This window comes from Mytilus californianus, unplaced genomic scaffold, assembly GCF_021869535.1.
Source record: "Mytilus californianus isolate M0D057914Y unplaced genomic scaffold, xbMytCali1.0.p SCAF_3, whole genome shotgun sequence".
NCBI classification, from domain to species: Eukaryota; Metazoa; Mollusca; class Bivalvia; order Mytilida; family Mytilidae; genus Mytilus; species Mytilus californianus.
The window spans coordinates 58,515,120-58,528,544 of NW_026262679.1; the positions used below are offsets into that span (position 1 = coordinate 58,515,120).

At 32.1% G+C, this 13,425-nt stretch overlaps 2 protein-coding genes across 2 annotated transcripts; both read right to left on the reverse strand.

Moving 5' to 3' along the window:
* Positions 1–1,458: 1,458 nt before the first annotated feature.
* Positions 1,459–4,097, reverse strand: LOC127734944 (potassium channel subfamily K member 18-like). Its single transcript, XM_052244992.1, has 2 exons — positions 3,582–4,097; positions 1,459–2,455 (listed from the first exon to the last, which is right to left on the reverse strand). Exons 1-2 carry the CDS (start codon positions 3,946–3,948, stop codon positions 1,806–1,808), a joined length of 1,017 nt encoding a protein of 338 aa, XP_052100952.1. The 5' UTR covers positions 3,949–4,097; the 3' UTR covers positions 1,459–1,805.
* Positions 4,098–5,882: 1,785 nt separating this feature from the next.
* Positions 5,883–9,552, reverse strand: LOC127734943 (potassium channel subfamily K member 18-like). The gene is made up of 2 exons (XM_052244991.1): positions 8,443–9,552; positions 5,883–7,083 (listed from the first exon to the last, which is right to left on the reverse strand). Exons 1-2 carry the CDS (start codon positions 8,807–8,809, stop codon positions 6,434–6,436), a joined length of 1,017 nt encoding a protein of 338 aa, XP_052100951.1. The 5' UTR covers positions 8,810–9,552; the 3' UTR covers positions 5,883–6,433.
* Between the last annotated feature and the right edge of the window lie 3,873 nt (positions 9,553–13,425).

The following is a 13,425-nucleotide window of genomic DNA, read 5'->3' on the forward strand; positions in this document are numbered from 1 at the left end:
TTACCAAGGTTCAAATGTTCCTTTAGAATACCAATTTCTTGAATTTCTAAATATTTTTTGAAACTTTTGGTTGTTTTACTTCGACAATCCAATCCACCAGCAAGCAGACCCAAAATAAAGAAAACATACTTTGGGCTGAGTAATGTAAATGGAATGAATATTTCTTTATCATTTGATTACCACCGGAGAAAAATTGTGATTTTGTGATTACCAATTTTTCCCCAGCAGCACACTGTTAATCATCGATTCAAATAAAATTAAAGAGGACATTTTCCTGATTTTATTGTGTCTTTAAGTATGATCGATGTGCAATGCATACATTTTTAATAAAGCATTATGCAAAAAGCAATTTCAATAACTGTTTGATGGAAGCTGAGATAAAGGAGAATGTGATGAAATAATTCTTAACAGAAATATGATCAAGTATTGGTATATATTTAATTCATAGAATAACAAATAGTCTATTTGAAAAAAATACCCATCGAATTCTCCAAACTAAATGTTTATTGTTATGTTACTCATCTAATTGCCTGTACTTGTGTATTGTCAACATAACATTCAGATCAGGCCACATGATGATTAACCTTCTACGGTTACACTCGATTACAACAGTATCGGAAGCCAAAAACATGGAAAAAATTAACACGAGACATTTGAAAATAGACAATCAATAACTATAATATGAATTGGGACAATTATAGCAATGAATTGGCAGTGTGTTTTGGGATTAACGATCCACCAGCAGTGCTACACAAATATATATATGAAACATGTACCTGGTGAGTTAACAACACTGATAATGAAAGGTCGGAACCAAAAATATGATTAGTCATATAACGATGATGTTTCTGAGCATCGTACCAAACTAGTCTGAATAGAAGAGCAAACATCGTTTGATGTTGTTTAGTTCATTCTGTTTAATTTGTATTAAATGTAGAAAATGAAATCAGAGACAAAATTTACATAATTTGTCATTCTAAAATGACACAAAGTGTTTTTCATTTACATGCAAAAGGCCAGCTTCCAATCATAATGTTCATATGACAATATATATTTTGTATTGAAGTATTAACTGACTTTTCTACAGACCATGTATTATTTGTATTTATGTGTACTGACTTTAAATAAAAAACTAATCATAGATAAAATTGAGAATGGAAATGGGGAATGTGTCAAAGAGACAACAACCCGACCAAAGAACAGAAAACAGCCGAAGGCCACCAATGGGTCTTCAACACAGCGAGAAAATCCCACACCCAGAGGCGGGCTTCAGCTGGCCCCTAAACAAAAAATGTGTACTAGTTCAATGAAAAGGGGCGACACACTAAATTTCAAAACTTATAAATGAACTAAAATTAAAAAAAACATATAAGACTAACAAAGGCCAGAGGCTCCTGACTTGGGACAGACGCAAAAATGCGGCGGGGTTAAACATGTTTGTGAGATCTCAACCCCCCCCCCCCCCCCCTTATACCTCTAGTCAATGTAGAATATACAAACACACAGCAATACGCACAGTAAAACTCAGTTTAAAAGACGTCCGAGTCCGATGTCAGAATAGATGCCAGGATTAAAATTTTGTACGTCAGACGCGCGTTTCGTCTTCAAAAGACTCATCAGTGACGCTAAACAAAAAAATTAAAAAGGCCAAACAAAGAACGAAGTCTAAGAGCATTGAGGGCATCAACAAGGTTTTGTCAAATACAGCTAAGGTAGTCTATTCCTGGTGTAGAAAATCCTTAGTATTTCGAAAATTCAAAGTAAAACTTCTTCGTATGTCTACATCTTTGACTAATTGTCAGTAATTACAAACTTTGTCGTCTGCTACAACAATGGCATCCTTTTATTATCTTGGAACCGACTCTGTTCATTCGATGTGCAGCCACTTTTATGGAAACAATATAAAATTCCATAAAGACGTTAATACATACGGATACCAATGCTAAACCAACAAAAACATAAATGGATGTCACTATAAAATATTTCGTATGTGCTGGGGTAATATCACCAAAGCCAATCGTACTCACGGAAATGAAAGTAAAATAAAAAGCATCTAGATAGCCCCAATCTTCCCAACGTGTGTACATAAATGCTCCGAGAACAAGGTAAACGAATAAAATAATAACTGGCACAGCTAAAGGAAGACTATTTTCTATTTCCTTTTTTAATGTTTCATCCTTATCTTCCCAAACAATTTCTATTTCATTTTTTTCTTTTTCAGTATGTTCGGTGGGAAGGGCAACATCATTTCTTTCATTTTTTAAGGTTTCTCCATCCGCGGTTTGTACCTTCTTAGCACAAGATCTTTTTACACCAAAATAAAAGAATTTGATGATTGTTGTTAACTTTTTACCAATTTCTGCTAAAACTCTGAAAGCGAGAGGAATTCCAAATATTGCATATAATATTGCAAAAACTTTTCCTGCATCAGTTCTAGGGTAAATATCGCCATAACCTGTAAATATAAGAGGTTTGATATGAAAATCATATTCTTCCTTTCTTCAGTAAATATTTTATATTTCTAAAAAAACCTAGGGGTAAACTTGGGTATAGACATATGGTCATTCCGGGACTTCGACTACCCGCCAATAAAATCAGTGCAAAAGATCGGCGTTCATTTTGATGCGCGGGATGTTTAAATACACAGCCACGTTCGGTCAGAATGAGGAAATTAAATCCCTGTGTAGAGAGAGAGTGCCACACTCCCTGAACGTTAAATAACCATTGCAACAACTATTTAACCAATAAACGGCGAGTATTTTCCCCTATCCAACATAATTTTATCCTCATTTTCCAGGGAAATTCGAAATGCCCATACTTTATCCTAGTCGACCCACTCAACAGAGTTATCTATTCTCGTCCTAAATATGCATAAAAATATTTGCCACTGTTACAACAATTGATAAATCAGTCAATCATATATATTATACATGCAATTAATATAATTATATTTGTTCTGACAATAATTAAGACCTTTATTTTCTGCATTCTTCTTTAAAACTAGTCTGTCTGATGTGTCAAAATGTGTGTCGCTGGTACAGTATGAAATGACTCCAAGATAAATTGGTTCTCGACATAATTCAAAAGTCAGATACAAAATTAATAAAATTTAGACACTGTTCTAATATCTTTGTTTTCTTTCGACTTTTCTGGTTCGGGAACTGTAAGAGCTATTTGAAAATAGTGTGGTAACGATCTATATGAAAATAGCAAGTTATAATCAGAGTGGAGAAGTCTTTGATAAAATCGTTTGCTTATCCGTATATGTTATACGCATTTCGGACAGGCTGAGTATGAATTCTACGTATATACTTTTGGTCATGAGTGTATACGGATGAGATTTAACACAGAGATCGTGCGCATGGAAACCTTTTCGTTTTTTGTTGGTTTTATACGATAAACAAAGGGTTATTGTGCATTTTTTTTATTACCAGTCACAAACATGTATTTGTGCCTTACATGAACTAAGAAACGATGAAATGAAATATTTTTACAGTTTCATACTCATATATTTTATATCCTTATACGGAAAAAAACTCAGGTTTCAATACGCTACGCTCATGCTATGAAATAATACATACCTATTGCTGTATAAATAGTTCCACAGAAAAACAATGCTTTCCAAAAATCCCATCTCTTTCCGTGCATTTTTTCAAAGGTTTCAGCATCAAATATGTTTATTAGAGTTATAATTTCATTTCTAACTTTTTCAAACTCAGTACTATTCAGAGACACTGTCAAGTTCAATAACAGTTGAACCAGGTTCTTGTGCTTTGGTTCTTTTGCTAATGCCAGTTCTTCTTGATGCGGTGTCTCGACGAGAACAAATATAACGGCTCCAGTGAAACTGTATACCATCAGTAAAATTATCAAACCAGTCAAAGATTTTAAACCGTGGTAAAATTTCCCTATCACGCTTTTAGCTTTTGAACCAAATCCTTTTGCCATTTTGCATGTTCTTGACAGTTTTATGTCAAATGAGCATATAGTATTTTATCTTTATGTCAATATCAACTGAAAATATACGTTGTCTCGTTTTGTTTTGAGTACATTATTATTCAAGGACAATGTTCCCGCAAACAGCCACACAATGAATAGTGCTTTCCCCTTTTGCCATTTGCACAGGATTTATACGATTAAACGACCATATTAAGTGATGGTTTTCTACATTAATGTACGCTTTAGATATTGACATTAAATGTTTAAGGACATCAAGGGACTTGTTTAATATGTGATGCAATCATCAGACAATTACGATTGTTACATCTCTCGGGTCAGCGAGAAAATAAAAATAAAAATGTCATCACACTATCAACTATAATTACTCCCCTTTGCTATTTCAAACAATTATGTAAGAGCAAGATCAATTGATACTTATACACGCTTTTTATGCACTTAAAATGAGTGCGTGCTATGTTAAGTAGGATTTAAATAAATAACTTGTTGATTTAGAAAATGAGGAATTATCAGATTCCATTAAACTAAATTATAATCCATGTAAAATTAAGGGCATTACTGTCAGTATGATTTGTCCATGACATAATATTTCCTGTAAGATGTAAATTGATCTTTCAAATAATCATTCATATCAAATCAAGTGCAAAACAGTTTGTATATAATTTGAATCAGAATTCCATATACGCAATTTATTTGACTTGATTTCACATGCATTACTCTTAATCTGACAGAGCAAAAAAGTAGTGCACTAGGTTGCTCACTACCATATTCCATCATGCCACATTCGTTTGTATGTCTGTAGTCCAGTGGTTGTTGTTGGTTGCAAACTGTCATAATGATTTTCATTTAAATGTTATTCCCTTAAATTTGACTGTTAGGTCGTTTTAACTGTTTCACCTTTTTCTATCCAGGGGCCATTTATTGCTTACCATAAGGGATTGGTTTTGCACACGATGACAGTCATACCAAATCTCATTGTTTCATATCATTACTGGAATTCATAAGGCTTTGAACACAACTTAAGGTGGTACCCAACACCTTGACTAATATTAATCTGGCTCGTTTAATTTTCATAAAAATTTGACAAAATGTTTACTTTGACCCTTTGACAAAAATATAAAAATTTCAAAAAAATTGAACCAACAACTTTATCAGAAAAATTTCATTGGTTATATAGCAGTTTGACAAACACTAATTTTGATCATTGAGAAGCTTAATATTTCCTTAACAATACAACGTAATTAAAACGTTTAGCTGATTTTTACAGAGTTATCTCCCTGTAGTGTTAGGTACCACCTTAATATATTACATATATGTCTTAATGTTTGTTTTTCCTTAATTTTGTTGTGTATTGTCATGAGATTTCTATTGATTGACTAATTTCTAACCCCTATACCCATCCGACTCTCTAAAAAAAAATCCAAAACTATAAAAACCATAGATATCAGTAATTTTCGAATTCACTAGAAAAGGATGCTTCTGCATTAAGGCGTACACATTTGAAAATTCAAATATTCGATACACACAATACAAATTATTTATTTATTGTGATATTATGATAGCAGAAGGAAATCAAAATTAAGTGATGTTTGTTTCAATAATTTTTCGTTCTTAAAAACTGTTTGAAACTCACGTTCTGCTATATTACCTATTTAGAATTGCAGGTTCAGGCTTGAATATAGTCTTGTTTATTTGTGTCAAGTACATTATCGCAATCATATTAGTCTGGAATTATATTTATCGTCATGTATATATGTTTTATCTCTATTGTAATAACACCATTTTTTCACAGATTACAACTGCTGCGAAAGGTTAAACACTTATCAGACTAACTGACTAACATTTGAGATGTAATGAAAGTAGACAAATTTCTTGTTTAAACTATGTCCTGTCACATAAACAGCCAGATTAATAAAATTTAGGAATATTTTGGTAGCATTGTATTCTAGAAAAATATTCACAAAATATGACAATACTTCACATTTCCCAAAGTCATTTGTTTATACATTGACATTCTGCAAATACTCCTTCATACACAGTTGATGAGTTATACTTTCCACATTTTCCTACTCATTGACTTACACTACGACATTTTACACATTTTCCTAAGGTCTAATTCATACTATGACACTGCACATTTTTGTACAATTTTTCACAAGTTTTTTTTTTTTTTGTACAAGATATACGATTTTCTATGTCCATTACACATATTCCATATAACGGCATTTAATTCAATACTAAGCTAACGTAAAAAAGCAACAGGTAAAAAAGTGCAATTTACTTTCGTTTACCGCCGTGTAACTGCAATGTTCATGTTAAAAGCATTTGGTAACTGCGGAAAAAAGGTCCGGAATAAAAACGATGACAATGTGCCTATGTTAACTACCTTCTCAGCGACACTAACTTATGTCCAATCTATTTCACTTTGAGTAATTAAAACATTAAAACAAAATCACTTTAAGTTGTAGGTCTAAATTCATATACTTTGTCGTCTGCTTCCACAACGACATCCCTTCTTTACGGTTGATTTTACGACATCCATTTGATGAACTGCTAGTTTAATGGACATTATGTAAAAGTCAATTAAAACATTAATACACATTGATACCAATGCCAAACCTATAAAAACATAAATAGAAGACACTATAAAGAACTTTGTATGCACTGGTGTAATGTCTCCAAAGCCGATAGTGCTTACTGATATAAAAACGAAGTAAAACGCATCTAGATAGCCCCAGTCTTCCCACAACGTATACATTATGGCTCCAAGGAAAATATAAATGATTAGAATTATTATTGGAACCGCTATTGGAAGTTTATTTTCAATTTCTTTTTTTATTCTTTCTTCCTTATTTCCTTGTTCTATTTTTATATCACTTTTGTCTATTTCTGATAGTTCGACGGAATCAACGTTATTTGTTTGTTTATCTCGAACGGTGTATCTGTTATTATTTCGGCCTTTGCATTTGAAACATCTTTTCACGAGCAAATAGAAAAACTTAAGAATTATCATCAACTTTTTTCCAAGTACAGCTAAAACTTTCATGGCGAGTGGTATTCCGAATACTGCATAAAATATAGCAGCAACCTTTCCAGCATCAGTTTTTGGATAGATGTTTCCATATCCTGAAATGATAGTATAAAAAATTCTTTATATAACAGAAAACAGTCATGTAATTGTCTTTTATTGATATAATATGCAGTTTCATGTTGCTTAAAGTAAAGGAATATGAGCGTTATGGATTATCAGGTGAAGTATTTAATAATTCATAAACTGGATATGTAAGTAAACAGGAAATCAATTAAAACGAAATATGAAAGATAATACAACTACATCTATATATATATATATATATATATATATTTTGACCTATTCGGAAATTAATTTAAATCAAATACATCGAGTGGAGAACATTTGAAAGACGAGGCAAATCATTTACGTTTTTTTTTAATATGCTGGTATTTTTTTCGGCATTACATCCAATTTCCCTTGAATTTATCTCACACCAGAGAAGTCTTTGATCCTTACTCATATTAACATTTTTGTACATGAGCTTCTGACAACATCACGTCAAATTCTGAATATATACCTAAAGATGGCTCAAAACTGCAGTTTTCATGGATTTTGCAAAAAAAATGAGTATTTATATATTTTACATAAAATGAACAGCCAAGCTCTGATCAATTTTCTTTTAAGATACAAATTAAAAAGCACATGCATATTTGTATAAAAAGTTGTTTCAACAGCAATGTTTAGCGATTACTAAAAAAATCACATTACGAAAATATTTTAAATACTTGAAAACTCTTTTTTCTGTACAGATTTAGACTCTCTCGTGCACTCTAATATTCACACTCAAGAGAGTTTAACAACTTCTAAGTTTTGCCTGTCTGATTTCATTTATAGGGCATTTGGTCATACCTCTTAGATTGTAAAACTCGCAGAGCAAATATTACAAAAATGATATTAGTGTTAAAATCTCGCTTGAACTTCTCCTTTATGGTGTATATACAATGTGTACGGCGGGACAATTGCGATTCAATAGTGTAACGGAAAGCTTAACATTCGCATTTTTTAACGAAAAATTTTCAAAAGCTATCCATAGACAATCCTAGAATGATCATTCCAGTTTTTTGGAAAATTATAAGAAACAAATAAAGTATGCATTTTCTTTTCATATCAATATATGTGTGTGTGATAAAATATACACAAAATCACTTGTAATTTTACTTTCATATATAAACAAAAACATGTTGCTGTATATTGTATTTATAAAAATACGTGTGGGACAGATGTCACTTACACTAGTTGACCTGATACTTGAAATATCATTCAAGCATTTTATGCATAGGTGGAAACAAGATTTTAAATGGTGTAGTAATTATTCATCGGTACATTTGATATTTTCCCTGTGGGCGGTTGATTTGACAAGACATTTTACTATACAACCTTACGTGTATGCTCTGAAAGAATGTTATACATACCTATCGTTGTGTAGATAGTTGCACAGAAAAACAAAGCTTTCCAGAAATCCCACGTTCCCTCAGATTTACCTTCCACAGCTTCAATGTCATATTGATTTATCAGATCAAAAGTTTTATTTCTTAGTATTTCAAACTCGGAGCTGTTTAACGCCACCGCTACGTTTGTTAAGAGCCGAATAAGTTCCTTGTGCTCTGGTTTTTCTTTGATTACCATTTTCTTTTCATACGGCGCTTCTAACTCAACAAATATTACGGCTCCAATTATATTGTAAAGCACCAATAAAATTATCAAACCAGTCAAAGATTTCAAACCTTTGTAAAGTTTTCGTAGTATGGCAGTTACTTTTGAACAAAATCCTTCAGCCATTGTAGCTCGTATATAGCAAAATTACCGCGTATTACATAATCCGTGTAAGGGAAATGAAACAATTTCAATCCGTTTATCACAAAAGGAATTTTGTCTCTATATTAGCCACTTGTGTAAAAACAATGTGACATTTTTCTTCACACATTTTACATTCACACCGGATTATTGTCAAATAACAAGTACGCGGTTGATTTCACATATGTTATTTATATTGACATTAAATATGAAAAGACTGTTGGGACATTTAATATGTCTTTTCTATGTATAGACATTTAATAATTTCTATAGATCCAAGCATTGCGACATTTTCAATAAAAAGATAACGCAAAACATCTATAAATACGCATTTGTATTATGCTAAAATCAATTTCTATGTTGGAGACACTAAACAAGTGCTAAATATGGTGATAATGAATATTATACTAGTCACATGAAGCCAAGGATTCATATAGTGATAAGGATTATACAAATCCTTGTATGAAGCTATTAAAAATTATACAATAGAGAAGATAGAATTTTTCAAATTCGCAGAAATTAATTACACGCTGAGTGATTTATATGTGTTTTTATCTGTATAGTAATATCAGCTTTAAATGCAGCACATATTACATCAAGATTCGAGTGAAAGAAATTTTGGAAATATTCATACACAATAGTATAATGCTACATGTACCATGCTACATGTACCATGCTCCATAGCTAACAGAATACACAGAACGTCTGAACGTACAAAGGGAATTCTTTATATTATCTCATTTTACAAAATTTCAGTACTTTCAGTATTTCCCTTTCTTTCGATGTGAGGTCGCATATTACTGTACTGAAGTCCAGCATTGACACACATTGATACCAGTAGCAAGCCTATAGGTATATAAATACACGAGCCGATGTAATATTTATCGTCTGGTGGTATTATGTCGCCAAATCCAATGGTACTTAGCGATATAAACACCAAATATACAGCATCCATGTAGGTCATGTGTTCCCATGAGGAATAAATAGCTCCTCCTATCAAAATGTAAACAAATAAAATCGCTATCGATGCCAAAAAAGGGATTATGGAACAATGAAATTCTGTCTGCTCTATTTTCATATTTGAACCAGTTTCAACATTTTCAGCATCAAGATTCAAATTAATTTTGTCCCCTTTTTGTGTGACATGTCCGTATCTGAGATGGCGTGACTGCCATCGATTTTGTATCGTAAGAAACATGAAACTGACAAAGGCAGCAAGTCTTTTACCAATTCCGGCTATGACAACCATAGTAAGTGGTATTCCTACTGATGAATAAACCATAACAAAAATCTTTCCTCCAGCTGTAATTGGAGTAATATGGCCATAACCTACAATTGAATATATATATATTTTTTAAATTGAAATAAAATGTATGATATACAAATGGTTAACGAAAAAAATAATATGAATTTGCAAGATTTTTTTTTTTTTTTTTTATCAAAATATTTTTATTGACACAAACTTTATAATATTTTGTGCCTTTTAGTTTGAACATTATCACAACAGTTAAAATGAAAGAAATTTATCATAATAGGAAATGTGTGCGATAACGTTAGGAATAATGCAATTGCAGCATTCGCCGAATAGATTGATTCATAGATTGTTGATTGATTTTCGTCCAGTGGAAAATATCTCATGCATTTTGGGGACAAAAACAAATTTAAATCAATTCAATCGGCATTTTCTAACAGTTTCATCGATCGTTATTAAAAGCAGAAAATTTGTACAGACATTTGGGAATAAGGGAATGTGGGGTAGAGGTAGAAATTGTAACAAACAACCTACGGACTGCATGCAGACCAACAAAATGAAAATAGACATACCTATCGTTGTAAGCGTTGTGACACAGAAGAATAGAGATTCCCAGTAATGCCATGGATTATAGTCCTCATCCTCATACTGATTTTGAAACTCATTTCCTGAGTTATTGTTACTACTCCGCGTACTCGTCACCTTTGAATCTCCATTTTCCTGGTGGACTCCATATGGATCTCCAATACGTAGATAAATAGCGGCACCAATGAGAATATAAACACATAATATAAAGACAATAAAAGGAAACGACTTGGTGATATTAATAACTCTTTCTGGAGTTAGCTTGCACTCACACGCCATGTTTAAATCCCCTTATTCTACGGACGATCAACTCGTCATATATTTTGACCCAAATGAGTAACAATAACAGCTTTCATAAATATCATGTACTATAAAATCACAGTTGAAGTAAATAATGACTATTAACTAGAAAAAAGGTCACCGACGATTTTGTATAATTGGCGTAAATAACTCTACAGTCCAGACCTATAGCATAATTTGATCTCGGATTTAATGAAGTTCTTATGAAACGCTTATTTTTCCTGTCTTTTTTCAAACATGAACGTACTGCATTAAATGCATATTTTGTTCATGTTAATGATATGAAATAGAATAATAAAACATGTAAAATCTACGAATTCTATCTTAACATTTCTTATTTCCAACTCGACGTTTCTCACTTTCAAGTTCACATTTCTCAGTTCTAAGTTGACATTTCTCAGTTTGAAGTTGAAATTTCCCAGTTCCGAGTTGAAATTTCTCAGTTTTAAGTTGAATTTTCTCAGTTCCAAATTGACATTTCCCAGCACTAAGTTGACATTTCTCTGTTCCAACTTCAAATTTCTAAACTTGGAACTGAGAAATGTCACAACTTGGAGCTGAGAAATATCAACTTGAAAGGGAGAATTGTCAAGTCCGAAATGACAATTTTGATGCACTTCTGTTAGACAATGATTATCATGTCTCCTTTGTATTATTATTGTAAAAAAAAACTATATTTGTAAACATGAATCATTGTAAAGGTTTTTGTTGTGCTAAATTGTAAAGGACAGGTTATTATTCAAAAGCGTTCAGAAAGCTTCTTCTTGTGTCAAGCATCAGATGTTTTATAGATTGCAAAACGTGAACAAGAAAAAATGATAACCGATTTTCTATCCGATTTTTATTGTGAAAATATAAAATAAGGAGATGTGGTATGTTTGCCAATTAGACAACCATCCACTAGAAACAAATTGACGTAGTTGTTAGCAACTATATGTCACCTCACGGCTTTCAACAATAACCAAACACTACTTGTCCTTTGTTTACAAGAAGACCGGAAACAATTTTCGATAACTTTCGATTGAAATTGATCTGATTTTTCTTCTCTCACGCAGTTACCTACACCGCTGTTTTTTTAAACATTTTTCTTATCATTTCCCATGTTTTCAGTTTTAAAACCATGGCAAAAAAAAAACCCATTCTTTTTGTCTTTTTATTTATTTTTACAGAGAAAACAACATAAGATCATTTTCCAAAATTTTCGTTTCTGGTGGCTTCAAATTCTATACTCGATTTTTTTTCTTCAGAAAACTAAAATCCACGATTTTATAAAGAACCAACGAACATGTAAATTTTGCTCAAACCACGAACATCGATACCCATGAATACAAATACTTTCACAGTTATTTGTAATCCTGAACAATTTATTGTATACCCTCATTATTTTTCTATACTCATTAAATAATGATTGAATACCAATTGAAACATGGAGAATTTATAGACAATTGATCTTTGTGATCTTATTTCCATACATGGTAGTGTTCTGGGCCTGTTTGAAGACATTCCGGAAATATTTCAAACACAAAGTAAATGATGTATATCATTACTGATATTTGACAGACTTTTTTTTAACATCTTAAGGATGTTATTCGTTTGATTTGTAATCCGTCATTTTATACGAATTTCAGAGGTCAAAAATTGATCAATTATCATCACCATTCTACTGATTCTGAAGAGAGTATTTGTATCTCATTTATAATACTATCCATGTCAATTTCACATTAAGGCAAAAACCGAACCTAGAAGCTCTTCTTCCTAAACGAATCTTTACTTGAAAAATTGAATGAAATGGCCACTTTAAAGCAGGATCGATGACCTCAGTTCAGTTTTCCAATCGTATTTTTTTTTAATAGTAACATATCTTCTGTTACTAGTTTTAGTTTAACATATCTAAACCAAAACTAATAAATTGTAAGGACTTCATTTACAATGGTGTGTACCTTACAAAAAAAGGAGGAATATGAGAAAGAACGGATGAAATAGACACGTCTTTAGTCTAACGTTTGCCTTTACGAATTGATTGATCACTAAGATTTGTATGTGTCTTACTGGTCCGAGAATACAGTTATTTCGAAGTGCATTTCTTTAAGACAATAAGTTCAAATTAAAAAAAAATTGCAAGTTATACACTGTCCACACTAGGGACAACGAAAATGAAAGGCCGATAACTGTGTCCTCGGACCAACTCCCTGAGAGACGTGTTCTCGCGGTCTTCGTATTTGATTTGGCCTTCAATCTGCTATGATTCGATCGCCACTGATTAGTCTTATGCAGACAAAATGGGGATATGGCGTACATTAACTTATTATAATAGATCTTGTATCTTTGACGAGTTTTAAGAGCACAAGGCACCATGATATTCGTCGGATCTGAAAATTTACCGAATGTATCCTAATTTTTGTCGTGACATATTTGAATGAGTCTTGTTTACGCCTTTTTCACACTTAATCTTGATAGATTTGAA

What these genes read in the sequence shown, in the direction of transcription:
- LOC127734944 (XM_052244992.1), bottom strand. Translation starts at nt 3,948, where the DNA reads ATGGCAAAAGGATTTGGTTCAAAAGCTAAAAGCGTGATAGGGAAATTT. An exon ending in AACTATTTATACAGCAATAG is followed by an intron (nt 2,456 to 3,581) that starts GTATGTATTATT and finishes TTATATTTACAG; the next exon opens with GTTATGGCGATATTTACCCT.
- LOC127734943 (XM_052244991.1), bottom strand. Translation starts at nt 8,809, where the DNA reads ATGGCTGAAGGATTTTGTTCAAAAGTAACTGCCATACTACGAAAACTT. An exon ending in AACTATCTACACAACGATAG is followed by an intron (nt 7,084 to 8,442) that starts GTATGTATAACA and finishes CTATCATTTCAG; the next exon opens with GATATGGAAACATCTATCCA.